Here is an 18,426-nt window from a genome sequence, read left to right on the forward strand (position 1 = left end):
CTACATACCTCACCAGCATCATACCCAAACCACTCGTGGAAGTGAGGTACGCAATATTCCTAGCATCTGCTGCATGTGTGTTCTCACATTCTCAAAAAGGAGAATTTTTTCCCCTCAAAAAGGAAAAATTAATGCAACAGAGTAGCTTTAGGGTTTGCTTTTTTTTCCCCCCCAAACGTACACATTGGTCCTGTTGTATATTAACATAAAAATCCAAAGCCGACAAACCACAGCTCCCGCTTAAATCAGCAGTTTGCACCTAAGCGGCAAATGCAGAGAAAGCCCGGGAAGGCTAAGGTTTTTATTTACGTAAACAGCCCACGAGCACCAACAAGACACAGGCAGCGATGACGGCGTCGTGAGGTAACAACCAGCCGCCTTCGGTTCGGTTTGTAACGTCCCCCCAAGTCCGCCGGTGCCTCCCCCCGCCCGCGGCCGCCGGGCCCTGCGCTGCCGCGGGCCGCCGCCAGGGGGCGTGCGCCTACCGCCCGCCGCCCCGGCCACGCCCCCCAACCCTGGCCACGCCCCCCGGGGCTGCCGCGGAGGGGCGGCGTTGCCGCGCCCGTCGCTCCCCACCGAACCCAGCCCAGGGAGCACCGTGCTAGTTCCCAGCCCCCACCGGCCGGAGACCGGGCCGCAGCGGCGCGGGACGGGGCGCCAAGGCGGTGCGGGACGGGGCAAGAGCCCGGGGAGGCGGTGGTGCGGTGCCGGGCTGCCGCGCCTCGGCCCTTGGCAGTGCGGCGGGCGGGAGCGGCACAGCCCGTCCCCATTCCTGACCTGCACTGTACTGATCTGTGTCGTTCGTCCCCGCTAAGAAAAAAAAAATTAATCGGCGTTTTCCCTGAATATTGAAAAAAGTCAATAAAGAAAAAAAAAAAATCTGGTAATGCTTTTTCCATAGTTAGTCACGGTGGCCATGCTGACTTGAATGATGAACAATGTTATCAACAAACTGTCAGTGACTGGTCTGTTAAGTTAAAACATTGGACATTACTTAGAAAAGTTTCTCAAAGATACCAAAAAGTTACAGCTACTAAAACTACAAGAAACAAGCAAACAAACAAAACAAAAAAAAAAAAAAGGGGGGGGGGGGAAGGCCACCAAAAAAACCCCAAACAAACAAAAAAAACCATTAAATCTTAAACATGCTGTTTGTTATTTTCAAGGACGAGTTCTCTACAGTTTGAAATTTCATTACAGTTTAACAGTCCCGAGCAAATTTTATGTGTGAATTATCACAAGGCTGACAGCTTACAGCGTCAAGAAATAAATTCCTGTCATCAGACAAACTTGTCAAGATCTAATCAAAACATTTCAAGGATGTAAGATAATAAATCATCAGCATCTATAACAGGTTGTGTTATATTCTACAAAGGTACTTCTTCCACTCTCATTTGTTAGAAAGAATTAAAGTTCCCAACCGTGAAGGCTGCGTAGCAATGACCACTTTTTGCCACTGCAAATGGGTGAATAGGTAAGATAGTCTATATTATTCTTTTTGTGTATATAGTATTTACTTACACGTGCATATATATCTTTTACATCGTATGAGCAGATGTATTTAATTTACCCTCTTTAAAGAAGATGGGATAGAACAAAGGTGTTCAGCAGAGGATACTTCTGTTCAAATGGCGCATTTCCATTTATTCCAACAGTCAGCCCCAGAAATTTTCAGAATGAATAAAGCAAGCTCTGGAATTTCATGGTACTGGCTGAAAAACAGTGACCTTTAAATCTCTTTATCTACCTCCTAATTTCTGAGCTTTTGGGGTTTGTGTTTACAAGCTTTGCCCTAGTCATTAGGGCTGAAAAGTCACTTAAAGAGAGAACACTTCCTTGCAGCAGCACAGCTCCGGTAATTGTGGCTGACAGACAGACACCATGAGAATCGTGGTCCGGTAACAGAAGTGGACAAACCTTTTCCTTTCATCTACTGTACCCTTGTTTTACTCACACAATATTACCTTTAATCCTTCCTATAATGTAGCTAATTCAGGATTAAATGCATGCAAGGTTAAAAGGAGGGCTGACTCGGGCTTTGCTCCTGAAATCATCCTTTGAAATCTGTGATCAACTGAGTTTCCAAATAATTAAGGACAAAAGTACCAGCAGACGACAACTCAATGCAATTGAAATATTTTTCTATCCATGTAGCAACTGTTTCCATCCCGCACCTCCGCCTTGACAAACACAGTGTAGCTGTGGGATCAGTAGGCAGTAGCTCAAATGTAATACCTCTGTGGTCTTAACAACAAAAAGCACAATCAAAACAATCGTTATACCTGCCGTTCCACTACACTGCATTTGGTGTTCGTCTCAAAACCCCCTTCAAACACCCTATCAGCGGTACACCAAGCCATGCCCTGACTCCCGCATCACTTTTCCTGTCCTCTGGAGAAACACCAAGCCTTCACCCTCCCAGCTCTTCACCCTTCTCTGCTTCTCCAGAGCTGGTAACAGCACTTCTCACAATCCTCTAAACGAGACCATTAATGCTGGAGCCAATGCAAAAGCATCAGAGCTGGAAGTTACACAACCATCAGCAGCATAATTATGAGCTTTGCTTTTCCTGAATCCCCAGGGAGTTAGCGTCTACAAAAAAGTTACACCCCAGGGAAGAAGAAGAAAGAAAGAAAATGCCTGGAAGCAACGAAGGAGCAGACTGCACACAGAACTGATGACCTATTGCAGGGCACCTATTTGAAGTTGTCCACTGTTAGGAGAACATTGCAGATCTCCGGGGGATAGAACAGACAATGAAATGCCTACCAGAGATGGGGATACACTCACAGGGTGGAGACTCAGCTGGGTCTTAAGATGGCTTAATGCTTTAATATGTGCAGTGGGACCAACTGAGAGTTTACATCTAAAAATGACAGGGTAGTTTCAAGCACATGAAGTAGTATTTCAAAAACACTGATTAAATAATTACACAAAACATCAAAGAAAGTCCAGCAGCATTTCACAAGGACCCTATAAAGGTGACACTCTCTTCAGAATCTGGCTTTATAGTACAGATTAAACATTTTAGATAGTAAATGATGAGGGAGGTGGTGTGATTTGACTGGTTTCCACCCACTCCACAAAGGAGTTTGGCATTACATGTCCGTGTATCCTGAAAAAATAGATCACGTTTTCAGAGGTAAGATCAGTAATAAGAGAGTGCTGAGCTGTGACTACTTGGTCTGAAACACTATTTACAGGGTGCAGCTCTAATACTTTAAGTAAATATAGTAGTTTATCCTAAAGGACACTTTTCATTTAAGACCACGCTTCTGATGAGAATGACACATGAACATTCAAGATTTCAAACTGCCTCTTCCGACAGCACATCTGCCTCCCTGAGCACTTGTGCTGCCAGTACCTATATATATTACCATGATTACTTCAGCCAGCCTCCATGCCACCTGCTCTCTAGGTCAATATAACCCTCAAAATAGAGGTTTACATTTATGTTTGATTTATATGAAGTGATAAATAGCTTCAGAATATTTTAAAAGATTGTTGTGCACTATTTGCACAGAACTTCCAGAAGTGGAAACAAGTAACTACTTTTGCAGACCCTAAAAAATAAGCATATTAAATCTTGCAGTACCCAAATGACAGGAACAGACTGTTCTGAAAGTTAATTTTTTTGTATCAGTTCCAGATTTCAAGGCATAATTATTAAACATGCAACTTGATCTCTACATGACAAAAGAAGCAGCAGATTTTCAGACAACTAGTTAAAAATGAACATTGGGAAAGACATTCAGCATCATGAAATTTATAAAAAGCTGGTTTGAATACCCTCCTTCAAAAGAGTTCCTTATATTTGTTTCCTTTTATCTTAAGTTTGTATCTCAGACCATGCATAGATATAGGATCAGTTGGACACCGTAACGTGCTACAGTTCAGATTTTAAAATAGGACTGGATCCTCACTGGACCTATCATTTCCGAGGCAGCAAGGAAGCTAGAAGAGAAAATATATTGGCCATTTTAAGCATCGCTTTTCCATTTGCATAATATATTGTTTAGTGCATAGATCCTGAAAATTTATTCTGTTGTGATCTTTTGTATACAGAAACTGCATCTGAAAACAGGAATGTTTCAGGCAGCAGAGAGAGCGCCGGCTTTTTGCATACGTATATGCACACAATAGGAAATGGAAATAAAGTCTGGAAATCTATTTGTTCGTTGACCTACTCACATCATTTAAACAGATACGTTACGTTATAAAAGTGTGAAGAAAAGGAGAGCCCATCAGTCAAAATTGTCACTTTCTCTCAGTGTTGTAATTTGTCCTTGAATATGTAGCTGCGCATATGGCACAGACCCACAGGCAAAGTTGGATGCTAGAGTCTGCACTGATGGCAGCTTAAATGTAGTCCTTTCAAATTAAAGTGAGAACCATCGCTGCACTCAGGATGTTCCATATTTTTGCCAGAGCAGACAGCATGATTCCTGAGATTGCCTTTGACCTTGGCTTTTTTGCGAGGTAGCTCACTATCATACCAGTTGGGACAATAGACAAATATTTTTACAGCTACAACAGTAAATATATTTCACTTAATAAGTTAATATTTCACAAATGATGAAACTCTACTGACACTCATTGACCTGGTACCACACATTCATGTTCTAATATTTTTCCTTTGCTGACTAGGTTTGCTTTAGGGTATACTACCAACCAGCAGGGGATTAATTAAATCTCTTCCTTTGCATAACCATTTGCATTACAGAAATGATCTAATATGGGTTGGAATCTCCAGTTCTGATGGAAAATACAACCTGACCATACAAGGACAAACTGTAATCCATCCATCAGATTAACAGGAAGGAATTTTTCACGGCGATTAAAAAAAACCACCCCACACTAAGCTCCTCTTTCTCCTATCAGAATCTGTCAAGAAAAATAATTTCCTTCTTTCCACCATATCACTGTAAACAGTTATTAAAAACAGTACTTCTCAATTTCTCTCTCTAGAAATGATTACATCTGAACTTGTTTCCCAAACTCATCAGCAAAGAATTTTAAACAGCAACACTAAACCCATATCTGTATTGAATGTCAGATTAACCTATGGAATATGCTGCAGATATTTTCTATAATTTACTGACTTTTTAGAAACTGAATTCAGGATCATACTGTTAGATCATCTGCTTAGCTACAGAGACGCTTAAAATACAGAAAATGAATACTCAAGCTCTTGCCAAAATCATTCAAAGAATTGAGAGGACGGAGTTTAACTCCCAGACCTTTCTCCACACCATACAGAATTTATGCCTCCAATCACACAGCTCCTGAACTGCCATGGATAGCTTAGTCCCAGTGCATCTTCCCATATTCCCAGTATCAGCGAAAATGCCTGGAATCACCCTTTCCTATGAAATCTTACCTTCCTGGTGACAGGCTACCAGACCCTTTAGGACAATGTGCGTGGCACTAAAATAGTTAACAGTATACCTGTTCATCCAGGGTTACCCTAAACATACTACAAGTTCAAAGCAAAATAAGTGTATTATTTGTATTAGCTCTCTACCTCAACAGAAGTTACGTGCCAGCAAAAATTTGATTTGCAGAGTACATTAACATATAAAACCAAATGGCGAAAAAACCCTCAGTTGTTTAACTAATAGGTGACCTTATTTCTCTAAATAACTAGTTTATATCAGTCTCCAATCCCACTGGTCACAAATCAGCCAATGATGCATTTAATGTTTTTTGCATCTTCTGGTGTTTCTCTTCTCTTCAGCTTAGAAATCCCTTACTAGTCAGAAGGAAAAAAAAAAGCCTTTGGATTTATTTCAAATTATAGCTACTGCAGAAGAAAATAAAACTAAAAGGCCTTTAAACTTTAAGCTTTTGCTTAAATTTTTTTCTCAGACACAGCAAATTGTTTTCCCTCCCCCACCAGCCATCCTGCCCGAGCAACACAAAATTCTTCCTTTGCCTACAAAGCTAGGGATTCAGGTCACATCTGTGCATTAACCTGTCAAGAATATATGCCTCCAAAAGTTGTCCACTAACCTTTCAGACCACTTAACCTCAGGGCTTTCCATAAGATTAAGGGTATTGGTTACTTGACCTAAAATAATTCCAGAATACATCTCAAAATAGACAAGAATTCCCACTCTCCTCAGAATATTTTCAGAGTCCCCCTCCCATATATTTTTTTTTTTCTAGTAAGCTGAAGTGTCACCTCCATATTTTGTACATTACTTCATGTTTTCAAGCCCAAAATATAATATTACGCAGTACACCATGGGCCAGACTGAACCCACTCATGGTAACAAACACGACTGAAGCCACACATCATGGCTTGGATAGGCAGCTGACAATAAAAACGATGCATGCAAACCGCATTCCCAAGTGGGTGAATGGAGAGTTGCCCAACCCCAGGAAAAAGCCAGCTGCCACAGCTGAGCTACAGATTACGTGAGGAGTAGGCGTTCACAGCCAAGGGCAGGGAGGTACGCACATCCCTCACTAGCCAAAGCAATGGATGACTTGCAATTCTCTAAGTCTCATTTCCTCCGCAGGATTCATTCCTATCTCTGTTATATGGGACTAAGAGCACGGGGTCACTCTAATTTCATGCTATCACTCAAGCAGCAGGCTCTTTCTTTTCATAGTAAAGAAAATAGCTTGTTTCATATTTGATCCCAAGCTTTTCAGCTGAGGTTAAACAGAGAATGGTTCCTGAAAATTAAAGACAACCTTTGAGAACCCTGGTCACATCAAGAATAGCAGGTACAGTAACTCAGCTGTTCAACCCTTAGATGTCAGCAAACTAATTTACTATCAACTTGATTGTTTTCCTCAAGGCTAAAAAAAAAACCTGTAGCAGCAACCCTCTTCAAAGGCCCCTTCCAAACTTATTTTTAAATGAGACAGAGCACATAAAAGATTATGTTTTGAAGATGTAATTTCATTTGCAGGAAAAGTAAATTTAAAGATTACAGCTTGAATTGTGCAATCCAGAGTCCTAGATGTGGCACAGAAGCATAGAAAAAACAGCAGCGCAGAAGAAAAATGGTGAATTTTCTCTCATAACAGATAATCCATAAATTGCAACAGTAGTAGCCTCAGAGGACCATTATGATAACTTATTCTCTGAAATAAACAATAACAGCCACCCAAAATGTGTGTATGGATCAACTAAACAGCAAGATGCATGGTAGCCCTCTGTAAATAAAAAGCAGGTTATGCTTTAAACCCTGAGAAATAACACCCTTAATATACACTCCAAGTCTTCCATATATGTATTATATTTTTGCACAAATTAGCCTAAGGGAGAGGGAACATTGAGAGGAATAAAGTGCACACCTTAGACAGCTCATTAATCTTTCTCATTACTTAATTCTGGTTTTCCAAGGCCATGAAGCAGATTACCGATCCACCCTGTATGTGAAACAGTCTGCCCAGCACTGAACAGTCATCCAAAATAATGGGAGCACTGTTCAAAATTCTCTTTCATTTTGCCAGACTGCACCAGTTTCAGAAATTTCAGTCAAAATGTCACATTTTACAAAATTTTGGAAAATGCAGAAAAGAGTGTCATCTCAGAGACACACAGGAATGCAGCTGTAACACTATTGTTAGAAACTGCTCTTAAAATTACAGTCTTGACTTGCACCAAAAATTCCTTCAAGACTGAGCATGCGATGATCACAAGGAAACAGTCACAGCTGCTAAAAATGCCAAGAGCATTACAAATAAACAAATCCGGTTTTATTCTCTCCCTTGTTGGCTCATACTAATATTAATCTATGATTAAGTCAGTTGTCATTTCCCCTATACACATCTACTCCTTAAAAGGTTGCTTCTAAAAGAATTGACAGCTGACATCAAGGCTACCTGACCACCAATTCTATTCATAGAACTCTTTAAACATCCTTTACTGAATTTAAAACTGAATAATCAAGCTCAGCATAATATTGGTGAGTTTAGGGACCCTTCTGGTTTATCCTACATAAAAGTTATATAAAACAATGTGCATTTCATGAAAACTCCTGGGCCTGCTCACAAGCTCATATACATTCAGTGCACTGTAAATACATACTGTGAACAAAGATCAAAGGTTTCAAAGAAAGTTATACTGAAATACATCATTTGAGAGACAATCTCCATCACTGTAGTTGGACCAAGAAAAGGCACAGGGTCAGCTCAATATTAACATCATCAGCAGGTACCTCACAACAGTACAAAGGATTCTGTCTATTCTGTCAGGTTGCTTTCTCATCAGCTCCCCAGTTGTAAAGTATCTGGAAGCAGACAGGCAGAAATTAAGTTTTGGTGGTCATTTTTGAGAGGCACTCCACATATCTCCAAATGCTTTGTCAATGTTAGGCTAAGGCTTTTGACACATCAACAGAATTTTATCTTTACGATTGTATATTTCTCAACTAAAAAAAATAAAATCTGTGTCTGACCAGTCTTCCAAGTCTGCTGGATGGCTTGGCAACCCCTGAAATAAGACCAATGTTCCTAACGGTAAAACTCAGGGAGAAAGTCCTAGGGAAGAGAAACTTTTTAGTTCCTCAAAAGGCCTCAACAATGGAGGTGTCTCCCATCCTCCCCTAAAGCTGCAGCAAGTCCATTCCACATAGATCATGTGAAAACACTCTCAGAAATTGAAAGCATAAGCAATCAATTTTGAAGATATTTAGTAATTAGCCCTAAAAGGAATTCCAAGCATATAAAGCTCCCTTGCCTTCATCCAGCTTATGACTGATAGCATCTGTAACCTCACGAGGCATCCATTAACTTCAGTAGTTAATTACATCTGCTCTGACTGGACATTATTTACAGAACAAGCAGATGTAATTTTTCATTGCTTAGTTAGTCTACATGAGGCACTTCAGCTCACCCCCCTCACATCACTGCTTCTCAACAGAAGCAGGGAAGGAAGATCAGGCAAAATATGCCCTGATCATCTTTTGCAAAGGAATAGTTTAAGACCATCATCCACGTCATGAAGAAATCCACATGCCGAGCACCATGTGAAAATTTGGAACAAGCAGATGCCAGCCAGTATTTACATCTTTGTAAGCAGGCAACAGAGTTCCAGCTTCTCTTTTTACCCTCAAAAGTGAATGGTCTCTGATACTGCTTATGTCTGCTGGGCTCCAAACTGCAGCCAAACTAAAACATAAATCCTTGACAGAAGTGATGAAAGAACAGGCTCTGTTGCTTCATTCCCAGATAATAAATATTTTTACAGCAAAAGCAAATGGCCACAGAAGTTTTACATTTGTATTATGTGTATAGGAAGACATTCATCCACTGGAAATATAAGGTGGTTACATACTTAGTGTGACTCATTTTGGAGTTATAACACAAAATATTTCTGCGACTAGCATTTTATAATTAGTTCTGGAAAACAACATTTTCAGTGAAAAACAAACATTAAATCGAAACATTCTCTCCTATCATGTCTTTCACACATACTTTCAAACAGGTATTTTATTTGCTTAGAAATATTTTAATTAACCGTAAAGACAAAAAAAAGGGCAATTAAATGGTCCTCTCAATTTTGATGAGGTAGAACTGTAATAACCACCAACCTTACCTTAATTTTAAAATTAAATCCTGGACTACTTTAATTCCAAGGGAACAACATTGCCTGTCATGTTCACATGTGGCAAGGCTCTGAAGATGAAATATAAAATATGAAACTACAAAGTGGTGCTAGGCCAAACCCAAGGTTAATTTACAGATCGAACTGAGTGTGGTGAAAGGTTTATACTGGTGTTTGCGAGACAATCTTCAGGCTTAGAGGAGGTAGAACGTATCTTGGGAAAGCAACATCTATTGCTTTCAAAATGAAAGGCAGCAGAGCTGGCAACTAAGGCACTGACTGACCTCATCCCCGCGCGTATTTTTAAATCATCACATCCAGGCCTATCCTTCAGGTATATCATAAATTGTGCAAAAGTCAAGTGAACTAAGGTTTTTGGATCTCTAAGATTTCTCATATAAAAAAGAGCATGTGACACATCTACACATCTTCCACAGATTTATTTCTGCAACCTTACATTTAATGCAGTTGTATAATTCAGACTTACTTGGTGCCAAGAGATCTGTTTCAGAGTAAAGGAAAATTCATTCCCAATTAAAGTACTGGTAAAATACAGGCACCCACTCCCAAAGCGCAGATTTGAGAAACTGCAGACTGTGCCTAATGAATTTTAGTTCTGATGGGTGATTAGTGTGCTCTGTAATGGACTGACAGAAACAGCTGATTCTATTACAAGGACATGCTCTGGCTAGGATTTTCTTTCTGTTGCATTTAAATTATAAATATGAACTCTCTTGAAAATATATGAAGACAAAAAGAGAATAATCGATCTCTAAAACTTCTGTCTTCTGTCCTTCACCATACTCCAAATTAGACCAAACGCTGAGTTCATTACTAGGAAAAGCCTCTCAGGTACTCAGGACTGCCTGTACTATCATTACTCTTCCATGCTATCAAGCACACAGCGCTCTTCACCCTCTATGCTTTTTGAAAGAAACTGCAAGTTTTCTTCATTCAGGTCTTGGCTTCAAAGGCAGATTTTAAGGTATATTTCAGTTCATAGCTATAGGTACAGAAGAAATTTCTGAAGCCTTTGCAAGACTTGCAAATTAACACAAGACAGTCAACAACTGTCATTGAACAGGCCTTTTCTAAGAGGATTTGGGAAGGGGCTTTTCCTGAACCTGGCAGATCTCACAACAGCTGGTCGAACCAAAGTCCTTGTCCACACTTGCAGGTTCAGTTCAATGCACGGTTAAAGCATTCAGCTCACAGTAAGTTCTGGGGAGTCAAAGGCTCTTTAATACCTTGTTTTTCATTGTCTTCACTGTACTGTAGAACTGGAACACCAGAATCTCAACCCGTGCTTCTCTAATACACATTTCACGCAACCTACAAAAAGTTGTACATACTTGAAAGAAAATGTAGCATGTAAAATGTAAACTATATTACAGGCAAATTTTTAGTACATCAAAAAAATTAAGTACATAAGTGGTGCAAACACCTGAAAACCAGCTGTATACCTCTGTGCAAGCTCTCTCACTGTTCTTTTTCAACAGTTTTGTTGCAATTTTCTTTTGCCTATCCCACTCCACTAATAAACAGCCCCAATTCAATAGTTTTTCTCAGAGTAAAGTTAAAATTTTGATGTGCTTGCCACATATGTTGGAAGGCATTTTGTACAAAGAATATTTATTGTAGATGTTAAAACAGTTAATTTTCACAATACCCACTAATCAGAAAAAAATTCTTATTAGACTTTTCACAGACACTTTTGCATGTTTGTTTGAAAGGGATCAAATTATGAAGAAAAAGCTATAGAGAGAAAAGCTTAGTGACCATCTGTGAAGAAATAACCTAAATAGCTTGCAAAGAAAGACTCAGGATTCAATTTTCCAACAGCAACCTTCTACCTCCATGCTCTTTGGTATGGTAAGTTGTCTTCTCTATCAGAAAATCCATCTCCATCATTAATCCATATTTAGGTATTAACGTTTTCTCTCAGCCAGTGCTGCCACAAGCTGCGTGACTCACCAAATTCTCACCAAGGAAGTGCAACTTCAGCAGCCAGAACCAAGGATTAATAAAAGAATTGAAGTGATTCTGTGAGGTCATTCATTGTATACAGAAAACCTGAATTAAGATCATTCATTCTCCTCTAAATTTAAATTCTGTCATAACTGATATTTTTCATTTCAGTAAAAGCAGCTTAGAAACTGATTAAAATAGTTCCAACATATTTGACTTTTTTTTTTTTTTTAACATTTTCACTTTTCCATTTCTTACGAAGTAAAAGCGCAGCAAAGAAATGGAAAGATGGTGTTTTCCATCTAAATCCTATTCTTGGGGTTAAAATAATACACCAAATTCACCGCTGCATTTTAAGCATTTCAGTTTACTTAAGAGGAAAGATACACCTTCAGACAGAAACATTCCGAATTTAAGGGTTTATTTTTGATACAGACTTTGTGTTTGTTGAATGGGGAATTTTAACACTGGAAAGCAAAACCACCATCTAGTCTAGAAATTAGAGATAATCAGCTGGGGGGGGGGCTTAACTAACATACATAAACCCAAAGTAATTCCAGTGCAGCTTCTGGGGTTACTGCAGATTTACATATATGCGAAGTGGCATCTTAGACTTAACATCTTAAATGGACTTTTCTTGCTTATTTAAAAAAAAAAAAAAAGTCACTGGTAACACTCCTGGGTTTTTTCACTGTTATTAATTCCCCGCTATCTTCTTAAAGACTATGACTATGACTTTTTTTCTGCCCATCATTTATTTTTATATAAGTATTTATCTTTGAAACAAATTTAGACATCAGCTTGACATTTATCTAAGAAAAATACTGAGATGGCTCACACAGAGACAAGAATTATCAGAGGTTTGGCAAAATCATACGTATCTTCAGGGGGAAAAAAAAGCAAGCTTTCAGATGTAGTAAGTCCACTGTCTTACTAGAAGATGAGCCCCTGGGAAAGTACGTTGCTTTGTTAACGTGGTGTTGGAATATTTTTCAGCTGGAGGTAAAGCAACTCAAACCATGCTCCCTCCCCCACCTGAAGCTGTAAGCAGCTAGCCAGCATTTATGCCTCATCTGCTTAAATTGCAATGTACAACTTTAAAAAAAAAAAAAATCAATAGACATTATGCCTACTTATTTAAAAATCAATAGACATTACAGATGAATAAAATATTCTTTTCATTTTCCCAATAATTCTAATTGAATATTTATAAGCCTCCCTACCCAAGTTTAACATTAAATGCAGATGTACACAGAGCATTTAAATGTGTACGGGTTCTAGGACGCAGAAAGAAATATTTGTAAAATAACCACTGAAGAAGACTAAACCTTATTTTCAGTTTTAATGCTTCAAGTTTTGCTAATTTCAGTATACTTAAATAGCATTCCACTGCCTCTTCAGTCCTAGAGAGATAATGAACAGGATATAAAATGGATAAAGCAGTGACTGACAAAAAGATAGCATTTTCAAAACAATATAGCGACCCCACTGCACAAACTTCCATTCATTTAAATGGAAAAAGTAGGAAATTAAGTTCATTGTACTGTCTGAAAATCTCTATCTGTGGTTTCCTTCATACCTAACAGGCCTTTACCTTCATAGATTCAGGTATTCCTATCAAGGTAAATAAGTCTCTGAAGCCTGAGAAATGCAGGGAGCAAAAGGGCTCAAAAAGCCAATGGGCAAATAATATAATAGCAAGATACAGAAAAGGGAAATGAATCTGCCTACAATGCCAGTTAGCTGCCATGTGCAATACTAAGCAACAGAGCAAAACAGAACTTAGAACTCCTTCCACATTAATTCTAGAAGACTGAAAAATAAAACAGAACTATATTTGGCATCGAACAACCACTCTAACAGACATCCCACAGACCTACCCGCAGGAGGATAACCTGTGGGATAGTGTTGTCAGTATCTACTTTTCAGAAATGATGGATTAAGATGTATGGGCAGGGAAATGGCTCTGTACATGAAGTTTACCAGGATAAAAATATTACAGAAGAAAAGCATCATGGAATCTCTTTAGGCAGGAATCCCACCCTGTAACAGCAAAAAAATGCAGTTCCAGGCCTGTGTTACCAACTCTCAGATCAGGACAGTAACAACCATCACGAATCATTAAATAAAATTAGAGAAGCTGCAAAGTTAGGACAAGTCATGAGAGTGGAAGATTCCAGTTGTCTACCACACCGGGCCAGTGCCTTATTAGGACAAGAAACAGAGAGAATATTTTGGACATAATAAAATAATTGCTTCCTAGAAGACCCAGTCTGAACTCCAAGAAGAGATACTCTTTTGGATTTATCTCCAGTCTTCTACATTCTTTTTAATTTTTAGTGCTCACAGCATGATTCTGTCTTGACTGAGGTGCAGCATACAGCCTGGGCAGATGCCTTCAGTCCCAAAAGTTTGATAGCTCCCATCACACCTAATCCCTTCTTTTTACACCATTATGTCATCCACACATGGGGGCTGCTAACTGAAATGCACCACCTCATCAGCAGCACAGAGGCTAGCACAGTTATGATGGGAGTACCCTCTCATGTCTCTGAAGGTCACATCTATGAACCTCTCCACTAAGTTACTGCAGTTCAGATACTTTCAGCTTAAAAAAGCAAACCTATTCTTAGTGCTGGGAGCTCCCTGAACTGCATACACGTTAAAGGCCTGCTCCCTGACTACATAATCACATAGTTTGTATTCTCTGCAATAACTGGAGAATGCTTCACTTACACGCTAGATTTTTACTTGTATCTTGTGTTTAAAATGTGTTAGTTGTTGGAAGCTAATATTAGTTAAGCATCTCCTTTTAGAGTGTGATTAAGATTACTCTCTTCCCACACTATTCTACCTTATTAAGCAAATTAGAAATAGGTAGAGATATATCCAAAAGCATGTTTGTTTTGTTGGGTTTGTTTTGTGGTTTTGTTTTGGGTTTGGGGTTTTTTTTTTGTTGTTTGTTTCATTTTTTTTTTTTAAATGCTGACCTGAGGCATTCTCTCTTCACTGATGACAGCCAACCTTTTTGTTGTCCCGTTCACTGTACAAATCAGAGAACTTTGTTATTTGTACTCCTGCATCTCTGCATTCTGATACTGAGCATTCTCAGTATCCCATATGCTCAGACAGAAAGCTGAGTAATGCTTTAGGCATATGAAACACCTTACATAGAGAAGTAAAAAAATAAATGCAGATCAGAAGTAAATTATTTCAGCAAAATGTTAGATAGGAGACCTCAGGTTTTCCATTAATTCCAGGGTACAGTACATTAGTAGATACTGCACAAGACGAAACGTGCAGATTTTCTGTAAATCCCTGGCAGCGTGAGGAATTTATTAGGTGAGTGACCAGTGCAATGCCAGAATCAACATATACACAACTAACTACTCATATACCCACGTAAGGCCAGACTAGTACTAGTTTCAAGAAGGATAGGGGAGAAACTGTGAACGGTTTGCTGAAGACAATGTACAGCTGCAGTCTGGAAAAAAAGGCAAACAAGCTGTTAGGCAGCATCAAGAACAGGATGGAACATAATATGGAAATTATTATAATGCCATTAGGTCAATCAGAAACACATCAGAGCTATGATGCCATGTCTGGTTCTGGTCATGTCATTCACAAAGACAAATCCCAGACTCCCAGCCAAGACCGCTAGCTACTATTCTTAAAATTCATTTTCCTATGTAATATATTTACTTGACCCTGAAACTAGAAAAAACTCCAAGCACGAACTTTAACGAACACGTTTTTAGAAGAGAGGAAATAACTTGACCTTCAGGTCAAAAGAAGAGAGGTAGATTCAAAGGTCTGCAGTGTGACAGCACAGGCACTGAGCAGTGCCTTCCATAGTTCAGCAAGGAGCATCTCCAGTTCATCCAAGAGAAATTAATATTCAAAGGCTGGCAGCCACCATACCAGCAAAAGTAGTCTTTGGCTGCAGTGAGGACAGTCTCTTGGATTCATGGAGTAAAAATCAAGTGAGAATTCCCATGGAAGGAAAGTAATTCTAATCAAAGGACAATGCTGGCACAAGAAATGATACATACAGATGGGTGCATGTAAATGCGCTAGAAATGGAAATTAAAAGTTTCTAATTTTCCTAAGACCACACTCGCTTCTGAAACAGTAGCTATGAAGTGCCTACATTCTGTGTGGTCCCAAAGAGATACAATTGGACCATGTATATACATTATTCCATCCATATGTATATACACACACATAATTTCTATGAATACACACACACACACACACAAAGAAATTGTGTTTTCTTGGGATAAATCGAAAGCTCACATGTTTTTGCTTGTACATATGCAATCTTCAAAGAAATCAGAAGGCAAATTTTGTTCCAATGCACTGATGCAGCATAGATTACGGTATTGTTTATAACACCTTCTTTTACAACTGACTTCTTTCTTTGGAAAATAAAAGGCTTAAGTGCCACAGGTTTCTGGAATGCATTTTCTAGACGTGCAATTTATGGAAGCATTAAAGAACAGCCTACAATATATAGAGCAGGCAAACTGTGAAAGCTTAGCACAAGAGGAATTTTCCTAATCTGCTTAAGAACAGGGTTTTTTTAGTGGCAACATGGCTGCTGCTATATGCCTGTGTTTCTCTGCACTAAGCCTGTTTGCTTTTTGTTTTCTGTTTAGTTTGATTCTCGGGGGGGGATTAATTGTTTTTTGGTTTTTTGCCTCCATGGTAGGATCGCTTTATTATCTGATTTTACGGCTGCCACTGCCTGTTTCTGTGGGGGCATTTCTTTGTTTGTTTTGTGGCTCATCTTCAGTGAATCCTCTCTAGTTACATATAATCTTTTTGGCTTTTTACTCCACTCTGTACACTGTACTACAAGTTACCTTATGGGAGATTAGCTGCAAGACTATCAGCCCCAATTTTCAGCAAGTGAAGACTACAGAAGGATCTGCCTGCTGCTGAGGTCCCAGCTGAAATACTTCTTAAGCCACAAATGTGTCATTTGGGATGGATGCAGCTACATGACCACATCTTTTCACAAAAGGATGAACTCCAGTACAAGGAATCAAACTGGTGAATAAGACACCATGGATCAAGATTTTTTCCAGGAGAAGAAGATGCTACTGAGAATCAGTCTAAAGGTTTTCTCATTTGACTCCATTCCACCAGCAACTATCGTGAGCGGTTATTCCAGGTTTTTGCATCTCTAAACAATAAGGCTGTCACCATTGAAAAAAGAATTAGCACCTTTATGTTAATCAATGAAAATATTTAATTTTGACTTGGTTATTAGATTTCCTGTTACACATACTTATGATATGGACTTTGGAAACACACTGGTTGATCAATCTCCACCATTAATACTGCAATAAAAGGAACGTGTCAGGTCTCTCCTGATCAGCTTCTGGAGATGAAGATGCAAGCTTTATAAACTGAGAAAGGATTATTTCAGATCTTCTGACGCTGACCACTGGTAATATTGTTAATGCATCAGCGTCTTGTGTTATTTCTAAAAATTCAAATTCTGTCTACTTTGGCAAAAGTTCTACTTTGTCCACCACCAGGGGACAAAGGGATTCTATACAGTATCTGGCTGTTCTTTTAGTAGTAGCTTGTTATTATGTCTTGCGCATCAGAAAGTAACCTCCCATGTCCAAAAATCAATTTCTTGTAAAATTATGTCACTGCTTGGCAGTTTTTCCCACTTTTATCCTCTGCAATGCTTTCTCTGCTGAAAGTCCAAATTGTGTTTAGCAAGCATTCTTATTCAATATTTTGCTGTCAGTGGCGTTCTAATCTCTTTCCTGCAACCAGGAGTTACTGTCATAATCCCAGTGGCATATCGGCTGCCCTTACAAATTGCAGTTAGGTTCTTCCCATTGTTTTGAGATTGTCCTTGAGGAACAGAATAAGAGGACTTATTTCTCAGTTAATTCTCAAACTGCCTGCAAACCAGGCCGTGGTCAAACTACTGCAAGTGGTGAGGTAAGGAGAGGACACAAAGCTGCCAGATCTCAGTTCAGATGCAGTAGCTAGCCACGTGCACAGCTACAAGTCCATTACAAGCCTTACTTACATTATCTTCATTAACTTTCTTAACACTCGCCTGCTCTGGTGAATTCATCTGATGTTGAAAGCTGACTTCTGTTTCTGTTTGTTCTGAGGTTAGATTTCCATCAAATTTGCAGCTATGTCTTTAATCTTCCAGACCAAAATAGTATAGATGAATTTTTACCTGGATCAAAAATAGGAGACCTTATTCACACGAGTAATGTTAGTACTTTTCTTCTAACGTTAGTACTAATGTTTGTACTTTTCTTGTTGAGCTAATACTGTACATTGTCCCCATATGATAGTTCTGCTTTGTATATAGTCAATCCTGTGGCGTTAGGTGTATTAACTATGATAAATGTTCTGTTTCTTACTTGATACTCATATTTTTAGTTTAAAATTTTCATGAGCTGATCTTCATGTTGTGATTTTGTATTTCCACAAGACTATTCATATAGCTATTACACGAGTTATTTAAGGAATTATGATTCGTATTCTGATATCTCTTACACTATTTAACATGTGTCAAAATAAATAGTAGAAAAATCCTTTTTAATGCAAAAGAATATCTGCATGGATATTACACAAATCTTTATCAACTGAAATACTATTTGAAGATTTCCATTCCAAAGCAATTACCACTCCTGCAGAAGAAAGCAGCTGACGAAACAGGGGGCAAACAAGATCAGTACTTAATCCATTATCACATCCCAGTAATGCTAATCTAGGTGTAAGATTAATTTGTGCTTCAAACATATTAAAGCAGCAAAATAAGATTTGCTTCCAGAAATGTTCAAAAGACAGTACATCCATATGACCAGATTCAACATTCACTGCAACCTTTCTTCCATAATATGCAT

The 18,426-nt window shown here is 38.9% G+C and overlaps 2 protein-coding genes across 11 annotated transcripts in view; one reads left to right on the forward strand and one right to left on the reverse strand.

The window, feature by feature from the left end:
• Positions 1-18,426, reverse strand: part of MAST2 (microtubule associated serine/threonine kinase 2) — a 199,587-nt gene that overhangs the window by 113,348 nt on the left and 67,813 nt on the right. Inside the window, exon 2 of one of the 10 annotated variants that reach the window (XM_075097741.1) lies at positions 17,592-17,750. The exons of the other annotated variants lie outside the window; for them this stretch is intronic. Within the exon in view, the coding sequence (XP_074953842.1) occupies positions 17,592-17,639 (48 nt within the window). The 5' untranslated portion in view covers positions 17,640-17,750. The remainder of the gene's footprint in view (positions 1-17,591; positions 17,751-18,426) is intronic. 10 annotated transcript variants of the gene reach the window in all.
• PRDX1 (peroxiredoxin 1) overlaps positions 1-18,426 on the forward strand; it is a 262,541-nt gene that overhangs the window by 39,772 nt on the left and 204,343 nt on the right. The window lies entirely within an intron of this gene.

The sequence above is a fragment of the Phalacrocorax aristotelis genome, chromosome 6, assembly GCF_949628215.1.
Source record: "Phalacrocorax aristotelis chromosome 6, bGulAri2.1, whole genome shotgun sequence".
Classification (NCBI taxonomy): domain Eukaryota; kingdom Metazoa; phylum Chordata; class Aves; order Suliformes; family Phalacrocoracidae; genus Phalacrocorax; species Phalacrocorax aristotelis.